Raw genomic sequence first — 17,480 nt, 5'->3', positions numbered from 1 at the left:
TTTGGTTAGCACCTGTCCGTTATTTATTCATTGTTTCGGGAGAAGTGAAACTCCAAATACCCTCCGAAATCAGAAAAGTTTCGAAAGGTATTCCCTGCAGAATTAAATCCAGACACTAATCGTGGTGTTTTGTGGAGTTGACCACCAAAACATGGCCATTTTTAGACGTTTGCTGCTGACGTTTACAGAGGCTCCAAATAGCTTCCGTTTTACACTGGCAGTGATTGGACTGCTCTGTACTTACCCAGTGAGCTAACGCAGTGGCTGCTGGGCGAGTCCGACATTCTGCACCTCAATGGAGGAACAGCCCAAAGATCGGGCTCAAGACAGGCAGTACCATCACCACGGAGAGGACAGGAACTCTATTCAACATACAGCTTGTCTAAAAAATGATCAAAGCCACATCCAGCGCCAGCATCAGGAAACGCAGACGAAGAAAACAGGTTGGGCCATCCGGAAAAGTGAGCTAACGCTTAGCTAGCCTTACTCAGCTAATGTCAGCTAGCCTCTGCTAACCAGTTCTAACTTCACCGTGATTGGAAGCTTAGCCTGGCGGACGAATATTTAGCTAAACTTCGTGTTATTTTACAGAATATTTCAGAACGTTATGACTTTTGTGTTGCTTGGCTAGTCTGAGCGATAGTTTACAACTGTCGGACAAGGAATCGGCTATTAATTGAGCTAGCTAAATGTATGGCTGACGTTGCGTGACAGTTGTCGCTGGTGGTGTTTGACATATCGGGGATTGACCTTGTGCGCCGGCTTCTCTGTCAGATTTCTGTAACAAACGCCACTTAAACCATTCCAGGGAATCTCGCTTGGTTAGTATGCATGTTAAGCACATCTAATGATAAGCGTCTATGCTGAGTCGTCGCATTCAACAGTCGTTCAAACTGTGTCTTATTCATTTCAGCATGCTTGTGTCCACTTTAGGAAAACGAGCCGGCTCCACTGGAATGTTCTGAGCTGCCATTTCCTGTCGGCCATGTTAGAATATTACTGCGAGCTAGTGCAGTGAAAGATAACTGGATAGTTAAGAATTACTCCACAGTGACACCTCCCTTTACTTACAAACCGTTATCTTATTTTGTCTACTACTATTTCTTGTTTAGAAATGTTTTTGTTGCAGCGCAGTCTTCCATTTTTTTTGCGACGGCATGTCAGTGCACAGGGGGCTTGCTAGCTAGTTGACATTAGCTAGCGCCCTAACAGGCCTGTTGCATGTTGTCCAGTCCGCGTGTAAAAGCCACGCAAACTTTATGACGACAGCTCGAAAATACACTTTTTTTTTGCAAGTGAGAGATACCGTTAGCATAAACGTTACGTTTGCCTCCGTTTGAAACCTAAAGCGAGGCTGTGTGCAGGTGCTACAGACCCGAACGCAGCACCATTTAGTGGGAAGCCCCACGTTGACAGCAGCTCTCAGGCTTCTGTGTGAGAAGCTGACTGCAGGAAATGCATGTCATGAATGCTGCAACCACTCCTGCTCGGATACATTTCAACAGCTAGTTTTTGATTTCAGGGAAGATATTCTCAATTAATATAATTGATTATTGTAAAGGAGAAGTTTCGAAATATGTCTATAATTTATGCATTCAGTCATCAACAAGCTCAGGTCACAATATGAACTTAAATCCTGTCTGATCAAAAGTTGTACAGCGGCAGTTTCCCGTTTGTAGATGTAAGAATTTATCTGTAAAGATGCTTGAAAAGCAACAAAAGTCATCAATGTCCAATAATGGTGCATTGTCAAGGATTGCACTGGAAATTCAATTCAGTAAATTAAAAAACTTTTTTTCCCCAAGGTCCAATTGAAGGCACATATAGTAGTATTGGTACAAAAGACAGGATTGGTGCACAAAAAGGAATTGCAGAGTGCAAAGAGTAAAAACCAGATTCAATGCTGTACACAGAAAACTAACACTAAAATACACTAACAGATATGTAGAATATAAACAGGTATGTGATATTAGGTATGTGGAAATAGCAGCTCAAGTCTTTTTTAAAAAAAATAGCAGTAACTGTCATTTTGATTGTAATATTCTAGTGTGCCATTTTAAGTCAAAATTATTAAATTTGAATTAGCCATTTTTTTTCAGGGAGAGAGATGTACTTTACTGAATATTTGGTAGTTTCTTTGCTTGACTTATATAATTTCTGCTAAAAGTTTTGGTAAACTTCTATACAGCTGCTAGCTGGTAGTCATAGAACAAATGTTTGTTGTGTTTTGTTATGTAAAGTTTTGTGTTTTACAGATTGTTTTTCCTCTTTCAGGCATTAAAAAAGTAAATATCAGTGAGGAGGAGGGGGAGAAGAATTCACATCCGTCTGATACTGTTGGCATGTCGCGTCCCCCCAACAATGGTAACAGACTCACAAGTAATACAAATGTGAAGCAGAAGTCAACACAGAAGCTGTACACGACTGTTCCTAAACTGAGCAGCAAAGGATTGGACCATAAGAAGAATATTGACTATAAAATTGACAAGGCCCTGGATTGGAATCATCATGAGGGCCAACCTTTGGATAAGAAAGACTCTATTTTTGTTCAGAATGGCATTGTAAACTGTGGCTTAATTACAAATGGCTATTCCAGCAAAGACAATGATGGTAGCGGCTCCGAAGGTGGATATACGACTCCGAAGAGACGCAAGGCCAGATGTAACAACACCAAGAACAACGATTATGTGATTAAAGATAAGGAGAAAGACATGCAACAGGGCAACTCTCCACAGGAGCATGGGGCTTTTAATTTGGAGATGACTGAGAAGGGAATGACTTCAAAACTGGATGGCTTTAGAGCCGTCCATAAAGTAGAAGCTCAGTCAGCGGGTAGAAGGGTTGTTGTGTCAGAGGCTTCAACGGGGGAATCTCAGAGGAAAAATTCTGATGGCAAAACAGTCAGCACCTCTGGTAAAAAGACTGAAGAGCGACACAAAGCCAAGCTTTCCTCACCTTCAAAAGAGGACTCATGGACTTTGTTTAAGCCCCCTCCAGTATTTCCTGTGGACAATAGCAGTGCTAAAATTGTTCCCAAGATAAGTTATGCAAGTAAAGTAAAAGAAAACCTCAACAAAGTAGCTCAAGGTGGAGGAGAGGCGCTTCCTCCTCCGGTTAGACTGTCACAGGTCCCTATGTCTGCTATGAAAACTATCACCTCAGCTAGCTTTACCAACGGTCCCGTTTCTGGAAACGGAAATGGATGTCCAGTGGGTACCTTCTTCGCTCCTGCTGCTAGTAGTATTTCACCAGCCCCATCTAATCCAGGTGGTGAGAATGTAGCCTCTCCTCTGGAAAGTAACTGTAGCTCTACAAGTAGTCCTGTAGATGGAGAAGCGTACCAGCTTAGAAAGTGTACTCTCTTAATTTACCCTTTAAATATGCAACCTGTGCTCCCCAGCGCTCGTCACCTTGACCCACCGGCTGCTCAGACAAATCAGAAAACCTTGGGAGACATCTTCCAGAATCAGTGGGGGCTTTCATTCATCAACGAGCCCAATTTGGGGCAAGAAGGAGGAGGAGGTGGCCAGGTGCCAGCAGAGGACGAGGCTCCTGTTGTCGCATCACAAGGCAATAGTCAGGGAGTTGCAGCCAAGGCTGGACAGCCCTGCTTTGACGTGAGCCCGTCGTTCTTGGAGCCAGGTACTTTGGCTCAAGACATCGAGAAAAGGACTTGTGTCCCTTGCGTTGTGTCTAATGCTTGTTCTCCTGCTTGTGTGATGAGTGAGGAGGGGAACAAACTACAGTCATGCGGTCAAGAAAAGACAAAGGCCGAGTGCAAGAGTGCAGGTTCTGCCCTTTCGGCCCCCAACAAAGACAATGGTGTTAAACCCGCACAGGGCCAGCTAACCACTTTATTGTTTGGCTCATCTAAAGAAAAGGCCCACTCTAAAGACATTGGCAGAAGGTGTAGCTGGGGCTCCTTTGACATTAAAGCTGCTGTCACTTATCACACTAAAGGTAACCTGCACTATTTATTAAAGTCATTTTGTGTTGTGTATTAGATCAGGCTGCAATCCTTCAGATTTATGTCGTGGTTGATTTAACAACTTTCACTTTCACAACAGAAAATTATAACACTAAACAAACATCTAAACAAACATGCAAATTGTTTCATATTGTACTTCATGGAAAAACAGGCACCTGGGTAAACCAAGAGGTATTGTTCATGAGCTTCTGAAGCTCACTGACAAAAACAACCCTAGAGTTTGACTTTTCAGTCATCCTAAATACATTTCTGTATTCACAATCTATTGAGGCTTAAATATGAACAAATCATGCACGTTACCAGCAATTAGTAGCCAAGTACAGAGTACAAGCAATATAAGCAAGTGCTGGTATCCATCCTGCTTTTACAGTGTACCTGAAATAGGCATCATATCCACTATGGCATTGTCTTAAACACCACCAAGGTCAATAGAATGTTTAAAATATAGACAAAAGTGAGATTCCAACTTTGAAGTAGAGTCAGTTTGCTGGTATGCAACCTCAATTGTGCTCAGAATGTTTGTCATGTTTGAACAAAGTGAAATCAAATGGCTCGTCCGCTGAGCCTTGCCATCTTCCTGGCAGACGTAGAGGAAGACATTTGCAGAAAAGGATCAGATGGCCTGTTTAGTCCCCATTTCTCTTTTTTTTTTTCCCCCTTGGATGCTCCAGGTGTAAACAAGCCCAAACCGGGGCTGCGCTTAGCATTTCTACAGCTACATCCCTGGCTCTTAAAAACACCACTGAATACCAGAGTCGGCCATGTGCTGTTTTCTCGGCACTAATATTTTAGATGCCAAACTTCATCGTTGTGTGTATTAAATGACGCTTTTGTAAAAAAAAAAAAAAACTTCTGTTGGATGAAAACTCATTCTTCTTGGTTGACATAACATGCACAAAGGAATAAATCTGTTAATTTCACTACATTCACCATAAAAACTGATTGGCCAATCATGTAAAATGTGACAAATTTCCTCTGATAGAGCTTTGGTTTGAACAAGTGAACAGTCATCATGTCTAGATAAGATTGCAAACCCTAATGCTGGTTTGCGTGCAGCATCATTTCCTGTGACTCTCATGGCACTTTGAATCCCACGAGGGGATGGCAGTCGGCCCTTAACAATGAAAACTAATATAGAGGAAATTAGGAGATGTAAATGCTTTTAATGGCCACCACAGAAAATGATGCGATCGTATGAAAAACATTTTTTAGTTTTACTGTAAATCTAAAGGATTACAATGCATTTTATGAATTGAATACATGTTACAGACGTCAATATTGCGTTTCCCGTTGATGCAGATGTTGGAATAATGTGCTTTTCCTCCCCTTTCAACAGAAATGGAATTCATTTTCAACTTGCAAAAACAAGGTAAATGGAATTCTTTCAATTTTCTAACTTCTTTAAAGCATTTTTATTTGCTCAACAATATTGACAAAAAAATTGTGAACATTTTTATCATTGCACTTAAATTGTGAGTAGCATATAGAAAACATCCCATCACAGAGGATTCACACCAGGATTTTGTCAGCCAGAATCTCAATCTTCCTTAACTATTTTGCTTTTACATACTGACTTGTCGACCTCTGTGTGGTAACAGGGTGTTGTTGATGACTGCGTAATTATATTTTTTTAATAGTTATTAGCAAAGATGTTCATTAGCATCTATTGACTTTTAGTTCAACAACAAATGCCCTGCTCTGCTTGTTTAACTTCTTACCACAAAAGACATTTTCTAGTTGAGGTTTATGTTTCCGAGCACAAAGGCAACATTAGTGCCTCTCCAGGAGACATGGCTGTATATAACAGACCAACGCCACATTACACTAAATCCTTGCAAAACAAAGGGCCTTGTTTGTTTTCTAATGAAACATTAGAAACATAAGCAACCCAAGGTAATCACCAGCAGAGACACTGTTAAAATTACTAACTGTGACATACTGCTGGCGTGTGCTTCTCTGGTGCTGCAGTCCTGCCAGCTGGCAAGAGAAGCACAGCAATTATTCCAAACAGTCTGTTGATATCAACACAATGCAATCAGTTTTTTAGGCTATGGTAGCTAAATATCAAACAATGAGACATCAATATGCTTTTAGCACCGAGGGAAAGTTCACTTTCTATCTGATACCATAATGATTTTGTTGATGGCTTAAGGGAAGATGTCTTTTATTTAGCAATAAACAAAAAAAAATTCTTCTCTTGAGGAATCTAACACTATGCCCCCCCCCCCCCCGTTCTTTCTTCTTGTAGATCCAAAAAGAGTGGTAGTGTATGATGAGACCAAGGATGGACCTAATCAGTGAGGTAGATGGTCTACAGTACTTACTGTCTTCTCTCCTGGGGTGCTGCAGTTATCTACCTTTGGACAACAGGAATCCTGTTGAACAGACAAAGTGACAACTGTGAAAACATTGATAGTAAAGCATGACAAAATACTCCTGGAATAATGGGACTTCTGCAGGAGGGGGGGGCATCAGACAAACGGTCACACCCTGGAGGGACATCAAGAGCCGACCTGTGGACACTTGCAACTTTGGAGACGTGTAATCGATTGTCTCATGGCTCTCCAGGATGATGTTCAGGAGTTCAACAAAGGAAGGCGTCATGGCTTTCACCTCCCTAAGCCTTTATCTCTTTGAACCGAGGCAGCCGTCGGTGTGACTTTGGGACGCCTCAGTCGTTTTCTTTGTTCACGCATTCAAAATGAGTTCATTGTAGATATGTTAGACGTTATACATACACACATCTGCGTGCAAGCTTGAATTAATCGTGGAGGACAGGAGAACACACTTTACAAAGAATGCCTTGAAGTTGTGGAATATATACGGAGTCCTTTTATACTTTAAGTTAAGTGGGGAGCCCACAGGCGAGGGGCCCAAAGCAGGAAGGGACAAACCTCTCTTTAAGGGAAAAAAACCATCAGAGCCCAGAAATTAAACGCTTGCTTTCTTTTATTCTGTTTTTGTCTGATCTAACATGAGTGTAATGTGCACAGCAGTGCTCCCCCCCTTCCCCCTTCAGAGCACAGGTAAAGAAGTACCCCAGTCGAAGGAAAGCCCCAGCCCTTCATGTTTTGCTCCCGCCGTGCTTAAGATTTTATGTTTCCGTTAGGCAACACGTTTTAATCTTGAAGCGTTTCGTACATTTCATACAGTTCTTCGAGGTCAGTACAGTCTCCTGTTCAAACCAGATCCATGAACCTGCTGGCTTGTGGGGCCTGAGTTGACTTAAGTGACAAATTGTTGAAGCAAGAAGCATCGCTGGCAATCATGTCTTCTGTGTTTTGTGCTATTTGTTCAGCTGCAAGACTCAGGATGCTCATTCAGATTATGTTGCCTGCGTTTCAGTCGGTGTAAAAAAAAAAGAAAAAAAGTGTTCAATTCCTTTTTTGTCAAAGGAACACGTGTTGCATTTTTCAAAGTATGTTTTTTGTTGTCTGGCTCAGCAATCGGGTCTTCACTTTTCAGTCTTATGGCATTGTATTTCCTGCATGTTTACTGGTGGGAATGAACGAGTCCAGGGTCACTCTTCATCGCCACACAAAGATAATAGTAAAAACAAAAATTGCAATAATAATCTAGGTTTCCCCCGACAAGCCACTTAGTCAGACTGTGTTGAAATGTGAAGATGAGTTATGCTATTATGTTTTATTGTGGATGACATTTTACATTTGCAAAGTAATGTGCAATAACACCGTGGGATCCATGCAATGAGTGGGATGGGTTATGTAGAGCTACAAAAAGAATCGCCCCCAATATGCTGGTTAAAAAAGTTTTTAGACCACTGCACAGATTGATTGCTTTCTGTTTTTTTTTTTGTTTTTTTACAAAAATAATTTTGAAAAATCTGAATAATTTTTAGGGACCCCTCCCCCCCCAAAAAAGAAGAAAGAAATAAAGAAAATCGCTAACTGGCCAGCTGTTGACATCACTTTCATCACCATCTCCAAATCAGGATTGGTTTGTTTAGTGTAACAGATGAACTGTCAATTTTTATTCTCTAGCAGAAATGATTTGGATGTGTGGATTAATAGCACTTTATGTAAACTAATTACTTTTATCTTTTAATTAGTAGAGAGATCTATATGTACTGACAAGAAATAAAGAATGGCTCCTGGCTGTTATTCTTCAGAAATAAAAGTTAACACAGAATTGTTAAAAGTAACTCAGGTAGTGTTGATAAAGCCATGACTATGTTCAATATTGTTTTTTCTTTTTGTTTTTTGTTTTTGTTTTGTTTTGCCAAATGGCCCCTGTCATGTAATTTTCTCAAATTGGAATTGTTGAATTAATATTCTAGATTGTGACTTGCTGTGACAAAACCACCAAATAACTCCTGGTGAGGAGAAGCTGTCGTGGCGTGCAGGGTGCTGTCATTCATCATTTTGGTCTCATAAAGAAATTGTTTTCCACTTTGTTCCTGTTTGTTAAAACATGTTTTATTTTTCGGGAGGGGCGGGGGGCGAGTCACACTGCTTTCCAGTGTGTTTTCATTCGGCAGCACTGGTGCCTGTACTTCTGTGCAGACATGGAAAAATCTGCAAACCGGTTGTCTTGACATTCAACTTCCATAGTCAGCTCTGAGCGCCCGTCGGACGGGGCTTGCGACGACGCAAAGGGGTATTTGTGCAGATATTGCCCATTAGCATTTAGACTTTAATGTTTTCTGTGCTTATGGATGTTGACAATCTGTCATAAAGGTAAAGCTCTTTATTTAATTTCTCTTGCTTGCCCGTTAATCCTCAGATAAAGTGAGTTAATCAGGTTTTCGTGTGGTGGAAATATCAAATTGATCAGGCTGGAATCTGGCATCTGCAGACTTCTAAATCTGAAACGGTGCTCACGTGGTGGTGTGTGATGTTACTGTAGTCTTACGACCTTTTTTAAAACAGTATTTAATCTTTTTATTTTTTTTTTTGAGGGGATGATTCTGGACAGGGAAATGAGAGAACGTCCATTCTCCCACCGTGAGGCTCGTCCTTTTCAAGCACTTAGCACAGTGAAAAGGCAACGTTGAATATGCATTTATACAGATGGAGCTATTAGCACTGTAGCCTGCAAACCAAAAAAAAAAAAAAAAAAAAAGGTTCTTGAAGCTGAGTGGATGGTTAATCAGTTGCGAGGGTGGAGGGTTTTTGTGACTTGCTGGAGGCGCATTGAGCTTCTACTTCTGTCCCGTCTGGATGTGCGATCGCCTCAAAGATGCTGACGCAGACTTTTAGATTGTCAGCCAGTTGGGCCTCGTCATTTCATGGATGTGTGCATAGAAAATTCTTCCTATTATATGCAAATTATATTTCAGATTCTCCTCCTCCTTCCATTGTTTCATGTTCAGGTGCCTGTGTGGGAAATAAAAAAAACTTTTAACAGCAATTTTGATTGTTTAAAAATCTGCTTCCAGCATATATCCGTGCCATTTTCTTAGTTTTTGTACCGTTTGCAGCGCTGTCTATAAGTTTTCTCACAGCTAATCCTCAGTTCTTTGGTAAAGGGACATGCACCCGCCTGAAGGCGGTGGGCTCTGTTTGAAACATTCATGGCTTTTGTTTTGGAAGTGTGTGATCTAAAGCCAGAATGGGACTGAATGGGATGGGGCGACGACCGCTCACTGGTTGTGTGTTTGTGGCGCTCCACTGTCGAGTTGATGTCAGAATGAGCACATAATTAATTTGAAATGATTTAACAAGTTGATGTTTTAACATATGTTCTAGAAACAACGTTCAATTTTTGTTTCATGAATTACTTCAACTAGATGCACAAGTAGGATGAGACTTAAGGACAAATGATGCAGAAAATCGAGATGTTTTAGATGGTTATTGATTATAGCTGATATAGATCCTGATCTATCCCCCCGATAGCACCAGGATTAGTACATTTAAAGGTTTCCAACCGATTTTCTACAAATTACTTCATTTAATTTTTTTAAATAGTTGCTATGGAGCGATTAGCATTGAACTAGACTGTCTCAGAGCTCCTCTCACTTTTCTTTATTTGTAGTGACGCGGGGGGAGTGAGGTACTGTATTCACATGCAGTTCAACAACTCTGAATCTGCTTTCGCCAAAGGTACACTACTCAGATATTTAACTACTCCATGGTCAACACACACACACACACATACACACCCACACGGGGGACGTTTATGATGTCACAACCAGCTTCCTGACATCACGCTAGGTTTGGATTTTTTCGTATGTTTTTTTATTTTAGCAAAGACACATCACTACTGTAGCAGCTGAATGTCACTGAGAGGTTATGACATCGCGAGAGGAGAAATCTCAACTAACAAAACAAATACCGAAAGTGCTGCTTCTTCATCCAGTAATCTGTCGTGTGTAATGGGAAATGCTGGACTCTGTTTGTGCCCGACTTAATAAACTGTCCCCCCTCTTCATCTGTCTCGGCCTCTCGTGGAAATGTTTTAATTTAGGAGGCTTTTTATCGTGTAACTGAACGACACCTGAGAGGTAGAACGTGAAGAAAATGAGGGCAGCGTTTCTTCATTCGAAGAGGTAAAATGTGCTGAGTCATCTTTTTGTCTCCTCATCTCAGATGGTTGTGCTTGTTTTTTTTTCTTTTTAATTTGTATCACTTGCCCTCCCCCTAAATTCAGAGGGACTAGCATTTTTTTTCCCTCAAATGTCTTACCGATCAACGTTTCAGTTTTTAAGTGAGCAGTCTAACGTTTAATTTGTTTTGAATTTAACAAGTGTCACATTACAATGTTTTTTTTTTTTTAAAAAAAGCATGATGATAACCCTCAAATTCCAAACAATGTAATAGTCAATAATAATAAAAAAAAAGACTCCAGTGTTCACAATTTTAGTTTCCATTAAAATGTCAGATTTTCATCAACTTGTCATTGTGTTGTTTCTTCAGCCTTCCTGTTGTCTGATAAATCCTAAACTGTTAACTGATGGTTTGATTTTTTAACACACCATCGTAAACACAAATTACTGAGAAAGAAATCTGAGTCTCAAGCCATTAGTGTAAATAATTAAAAAATGCAGCTGCAGTGGAATATAACCAAGTACTTCTACTGATGAACTGCACAGTGAGATTCTTTAAGAATCTGTTATAAAACCATCTTTTAGGCCACACATCCTTTTTTTTCTAAAAGCTTGCCACAACTGAAAAAATCCTTTTATTTGATGCAAATCTGCTCCAAAAAAGAAATCATGTGCATTGATATCAGTTCTATAGTTTTATTAGAATTAATGCATTTATGAGGATAAAAATTTTAAGGTGTAGTCGGACATATTTTTATACTATCAGGATTTTCACAGCAGCAGAGGTTGAACCATCCAGTACTAGAATAGTTATCTGGTAGCATCTATTAAAACACTTGGAAACTGGCCACTTATAGTACTGATTTATTATACATTCAATTGAAATATGTTGTAATCTTAACTTTAGGTTTTTACTTCAAGATTTCTTTTCTTGGTAACTTCTCAGGAAACTATTTCCTGACGAATAAGAATAGTATACAATACAGTATTTATAAATCACCAGAACTTACCAGTTAACACAGGATTGATCACCTTTTTTCTGGTACACTTGTTGGTAATTTTGCTTTGGTATTTATGATTTATTGTAAATGTCAAACAGTGGTGTCTGATGGTTGAGAATAGTAGAAGTTATGGTACGTAACAATAATTTAAATGCCCTTTTGGTTTGGCTGCGTTCTTCAAACAAAACATCTACTATATGAATCATGTTGTCAAAAAATACCAACAGCAGAGATGAGAATTTTTTTTGTGGCCCTCAACAACTTCTAGCTCCTAAATCAACCAAATTTAACTATTCAAGATTTCTAAAATTTAAAAAAGCAGTTATTTACCAACAAAAACAGCTGAGTATGCAGAATAAGGTTTGTTTGCGGGTGGGTTTAATCGCAGCATATGTCGGGGAATGTCCCTGCTCAGTGACAGATGTGCTCACAGTCATTCTGTGTGCAGACAGGCTGCTGGAGCAGGACAACGTCACTGGTGAGGAGACCAGTGTGACGTGGAGCTGCTGGCCCACCAGTGGAGCGAAGGCCAAAGACGCTCTCTTGTGGAGGAAGAGTTTAACACACATCAACAGAGTGGCTGCAGCTTTCATCTGCTGTATTCAGATGAAAGCTGAATTTCAGTATCAATTAAAATATGTGGTTTTAAATCATTCTTAACACTTATTATATCGAAGTGAGTGTGATAGGATTAGGTAATGTTTCTTTATTTGCTGGGGTCCATTAGTAACTGTCCATATTCCCTAAGTAATTTCACTGAAGACCAATTCTGAACTACAGTCATTTATTTTAACACAAGCTCTCTAAAGTGAAAGTATCTTTGTCCAACACATCCAACAGATAAATAAATAAATAAATAAACAAACAAAAACAAATAAATAAAATGAAAGAATAAAATAAATACTGATACACTGGAAACTGAATTGCTCATTTTTAACAACCACCTACCTGAAATACATTATATATAGTGTGAATGTGTGAGTTGTGTCATTACTGAGGTGATACTGGAAGCTGTTGACACTGCAGGTGGTCGTATTTTCACCATAAACTCACACTTAAAAAAATAAAAAAATAAAATTCTGTCAATGGAATTGAATCAGTATTTGCTGCCACCTCTTCAATTTTACCTCCTCGATTACTCTATACTTCATGGGGGCCACATGGGGTTTAATGGTTAGTGCACTGGTGCTCAGAGAGATTGTCCAATGCGCTGGAAGGTCACTAAAAGGTTTGATCTTTGTTTCAGTGGCTCAGGTCTGCAGACGTGTTTCTGAATGACACATGGAACTTCGCTGCAGGACCACTCGAAGAGGGGGGACATATGGTGACCCATATGGTGACGGGAAGGGAAGCAAACTTAACAGGGTTAAAGAAGCAAACTGTACCAGATTAAAATGTCACTGCAATCACTTAAATGAGCATTAGGCTTTCTGTCTTTTCTAAAATCCAGAAAACACTCAATAAGTACTGTATGTGCAGCAGAAACCTAAATTATCAGGAGTTAAGATAAGAGACAAGATAAAATAATTCTTTATCTGTCCCACAATGGGGAAATTTTCAAATTTGTTCTCTTTAAAAGTTACACTAATGTAAGCTTTTTAAAACTAAATATAATTTCCTTATTTCAATTACTGAGCAAAACTTTGTTTTCAACTGTCATTAAAAATCACATCTCATGGATGTTAAAAATTGATCTTTCCTACATCTCAATTCGTCACAAATATTATTCATGGCTCTCTGAGGTCTGCATGTGACTCTTAGACTATAGCAGGGATCCATTACTGAGCTGGTAGCAGCCATCATTTGTGGAAGAAGTACTCATATCCAGGTACCAGTATCAACACCATCATTCAAAATTACTCCAAGCAGAGCATTAAAAAGATTACATTATAAAAGTACAATATGATGGATTTGCAGAACATTTTCCCAACGACTGTTATTTCCATTGTGATTCTGTGTCAGAGTGTATGGAGCATTTTACTGTTACAGTTGCTCGAGGTGGAATTAGATAAAAATTGATAATTTATCTCAATGGTCTCCAACTTAGAGGTCGGGCCTCATCCTCAAGCTCTTGAGATAAATCTCAGGGGGATTCCAAGATTAATAGTGTGGTAGGAAAGAAGAAAAAGTTCTGCACCGCTAAATGAGGTCTTTTGGGAAATTTACAGAGGAAATTACAGTTGTTAGCATGGTGCTAACAGCTGATAGACATCTGAAAAGGGTGTGAGAAGAAGTCACGCCACGCTTCTCTCTTGGGGCAACAAAACAGTCAGATAAACTGGTTGAAGCATAACACGCCTCTGGATTACAGTGGGTTATTATGCTTTTTATTGCATATCATAATTTAATCCATACTCCACTTCTTATGTTAGAATATACAAGCAAGAAAAAAAGGAAAAAAGTTAGGCAAACTGTAAGAGGCTCCAATTTATAATTTGATGACATTTCATGAAACTTACATTAAAATAATGTGGATACCCTAGTTTCATACTGCAGTACTACTACTAATAAAAAATAATCTATCTGAATGTGGACCACATGATTAAAGACATTTTGTTTTTGCTTTAACAGCACCGAACGTCAAATGTGAGCAGTTTCTCTACCTGTGCTTCTATTCCATCATGACTAGTATTTGTACAGCGTTGCTTAATAATGCGTGGTCTCATTCTTCTGTTGCTTTTGGTTCGGGTTTGTGAGTCAGAGCTGACAGAGCCATGATACATGGCATTTCTCAGCTGCACAGGTCAGGAGGTGTTTTATGGAACAGTTTTATATTGAAGGCCCTCACACATTTGATGAATCCCTTGCATGCCGCTCATTCTTGACAGGTGCAGAAACCGGCAGCGATGTATCATCCAAGAGCATCTCCTGCTTTCTGGGATGAATATATCAGCTCAGAGCAGACAGTCCCTGACATTTAGTGATCTGTGATGATCACCATAAACCTTACATCATCAAATGTCAGACTTCAGCACTTGCCAGAGTTTGTAACCCATCTGACGTACATCACGGTTCAAAGAACAAATACTGCAGGCCCAGTTCCGATGTCCACCCAGAGCCACGAAGCACTGGACCCTTGCAGACTTCAGTTAGCATCAGGGTTGTACTCGGAGAGAAGGCGTAAGGGCGGGAGGGTCAAAGGTCTCAGAAGGTTTTGGAGACAAAGGAATCACGGCGTAGCAGGGTGAGGCTCACGCTGTGCATTTATATTTGAAGCACACTTTCTGTTAATTATTTTCCTCAGACACTGCAGCTGAAGGAGACATTCATAGATTTGGGACGTATTTGGTCACAAAAGAAAAAAAAGGACATTTTGAAAGCATGTCAGAAAAGTTTCATCCAATTCCTTTTTTTTTGTTGTTGTTGTTGCTGGAAACAGGAGTTGAACTGAATCCTGGTCCATGAACCCTTCCTGGTCCATGAAAGCTGTAAAACAGCGAGGATGAGATTTATACATGAGCCATTACTGCAGCTAATTGAAGTCCTCTGATTGTGCACCAGAGTGACATCATCCATCACTACAGCTGTCCATAAATCTGTGAGCAGCCCATGATTTCTGCCTGTCTGATGATGAACACCAGTTACTCACACTCGCAGTCTGATCCCACCACGCCGATCACTCACGTCCCGTGTGCTCGCACTCCTCTGTGACCACCTTCTTGACACTTCTTCATGTATGAGGGGAAGATGGAGTGAGTTGCTAAAGATGGGAAATCCATACAGGTAGGCAGACGCGGGTCAGGGCCTTTCTTCAGCTCTGCACAAAAAGGGATCCTGATTCATTGAATTATTGAAATCATAGCTGACATCATTCAGATGTAATGATGGTTTGGTACCTCAGAGCACGTAAAACAAATGCATCGTGGAAGCACGTGGCTAACGGAGCATCAGGACAGGCCTGAGGAACAAGGAAGCAGACGTTTGGTTTGTTTTTTGGACATCGCTAATATTCTGTGAACTGCTGCATATTGTTTGCCTCTGGGTGGAATTAAGCTTTTTGTGCTGGTGGGCTGCTGTGGAGGTGGAGGAGGAAGAGGAGGAGGAGGAGGAGGAGGATGAGGAGGAGGAGGAGGGGGACATTTTTGTGTGATATGGTCCATTGACTGCTTTCCATAGCTCAGGAACAATAATGAGATTTTTTTTTTCTCCAGAATATCAGTGCCGCCATTCAGCGCACTGATTGTGTTTATGAAATTGTGCATACATCTCTCAATGCTGCAGCAGGGGAAGGGAAAGCTATTTTCAAAACATTAGCAAATTGTTTTCTGTTATTGTGCAGAGATTGATAAGAGTATGTGTTGTCTAAAGACACAGACACACACACATGGAATGAAAAAACAAAAAAACAAAAAAAACCCCAACAAGATGTGGTTCAGAATTGCCTATTGCTCTTCCCGTCCACAAGGAAAAAAAAAAAAAAAACTACTTAAAAAACATAAACAATATCAGCTTTCTAACTTCCATTAGGCTGTAACCACAGTTTATTCACTTGATTATTAGCACAGGTTTAGTGTTTTTTTTAAAAGATCAAATTTCCCTTTATCCAGTTTATGTGATTGCTTTTTATTATTTAGAATTTAAATCATAGAAACACATCATGCAGTTAATGGATTATCGGATTACTGAATGTTCCTGGTGCAATATAAAAATGACCTTGAGCTTGACTTTGGAATCTTTGTTGTGTCCCACATGAGATTATGTGCCAAATTACCCCAGATTTCACACAAATTACATTTATCTGTCTACCAAAGGACGGGTATTTCTTCCATCGAATGCTTGGTGGATCGACAGAATTCCCACTGAATTTAGAGGTGGCAAAAGTGGTTCTCCAAGCTTTTCACCGTCTTGGAAAACTAAAGCAAGATCACAACAGATTCATTCTCTGATGATCACACGTCATATTATACAATGATCTGCGATGAACACATCAGAGGTTTGTTCTCGGTCCCTTTGAAGTCAGTTTGCTGACTAATCCTACGTTACAAAGTTGTTGAACTTATTTTCTCAAATGACAAATAATTAATTAACCGCCATGCTTTCTTTCTAGTGGAGGTGAATGTATTGTTAGAAATAATCATCAGGAGGATGATTTATTCCCGGAAAAAAATAAAACAAAAACATTTCATGCAAAAGTCAGACTGTGTTCGTGACATGCACTCAAAGCTTTCTAATAAAACAATATTAAATTTAACAAGACTCTTGACCTGTTGGCAATAAACAGTCCAACACCTACGCACACACCCATTCATCTCTCATTAGTTTAATTGCTGTCATAACAGTTTTGGGATGCCTCGGCACTAGAAATTCGCAGAGATCTCATCGGGTATGGAGGGAGATTTTTTTTTTCCACCATGAGACTACAGACTGTAAAAGTCTGAGATTTGCAGCACAAGTCAAGGAGCCATTAATCCACTGGTAATGATCCCATCTCCACCTCCCTCCTCTCCCCCTTAACATTTATTTGGTATTTTTCTCTGTCCTCCAGTAATAATTGAAACTCTTACCTGCTTCTTCAGCAGTCTGTTGCTCACTAGTTTGCTCTAAGCAGCTATTGATTCTGGAGCATCAGATCCATGAAGACAATAATGATGAACAAAAACCAGACAGCGGCATCCTCTGTGATCTAGACCCAAACTGATGGCCTTTGTAAGCATGAAATGCCTCATCTGGTGGATAATATGAGGGAAAGGGACACAATATGTGGATTTTCCGAGTCAGTTAGCTCATGGCCTCTTTTGATTTTCATGCTGTTGGCTATGTCTAAATATTGAGGCTACGATTACTTTGATTTTAAGGAAGATTGCAAGTGTGAGTCTGAGAGCACTTAGCCGATGACTCTCTAAAGTCTTCTTTTTACATTTCCATTTTCCATATATGACATATTAAACAAAGTATAAGTAAAAATGAATATTTAAAGCAAATATGTTGTGATCCAACATATTAAAAACATGTGAAAGTAGTGGGATTACAATATTTCTTACTTGAG

The 17,480-nt window shown here is 39.8% G+C and overlaps 1 protein-coding gene across 3 annotated transcripts; it reads left to right on the top strand.

Moving 5' to 3' along the window:
- Nucleotides 1-216: 216 nt before the first annotated feature.
- nufip2 (nuclear FMR1 interacting protein 2) lies at nucleotides 217-10,833 on the top strand. 3 transcript variants are annotated; one of them, XR_011037822.1, is made up of 4 exons: nucleotides 217-461; nucleotides 2,275-3,642; nucleotides 3,725-3,960; nucleotides 5,325-5,357. XR_011037822.1 is itself a non-coding variant. In XM_068331098.1 (4 exons), exons 1-4 carry the CDS (start codon nucleotides 296-298, stop codon nucleotides 6,287-6,289), a joined length of 1,920 nt encoding a protein of 639 aa, XP_068187199.1. In that variant the 5' UTR covers nucleotides 219-295; the 3' UTR covers nucleotides 6,290-10,833. The 3 variants fall into 3 exon arrangements, 2 of the variants coding, with proteins under 2 accessions (XP_068187199.1, XP_068187198.1); XM_068331098.1 differs by adding an exon at nucleotides 6,237-10,833 and having other exon boundaries at nucleotides 219-443; nucleotides 2,275-3,960; XM_068331097.1 differs by adding an exon at nucleotides 6,237-10,833 and having other exon boundaries at nucleotides 219-461; nucleotides 2,275-3,960.
- Nucleotides 10,834-17,480: the final 6,647 nt, after the last annotated feature.

Source organism: Antennarius striatus, chromosome 13, assembly GCF_040054535.1.
Source record: "Antennarius striatus isolate MH-2024 chromosome 13, ASM4005453v1, whole genome shotgun sequence".
In the NCBI taxonomy this organism is placed as follows: Eukaryota; Metazoa; Chordata; class Actinopteri; order Lophiiformes; family Antennariidae; genus Antennarius; species Antennarius striatus.
Note: the sequence above shows the minus strand (reverse complement) of the source record. Positions and strands in the feature narration are given on the sequence as shown.

Excerpts from the sequence above, each read along its gene's own strand:
- nufip2 (XM_068331097.1), top strand. The coding sequence starts at position 296 with ATGGAGGAACAGCCCAAAGATCGGGCTCAAGACAGGCAGTACCATCAC. Across the intron at positions 3,961-5,324 it reads TGTCACTTATCACACTAAAG|AAATGGAATTCATTTTCAAC; the intron begins GTAACCTGCACT and ends CCCTTTCAACAG. Across the intron at positions 5,358-6,236 it reads TTTCAACTTGCAAAAACAAG|ATCCAAAAAGAGTGGTAGTG; the intron begins GTAAATGGAATT and ends TTCTTCTTGTAG.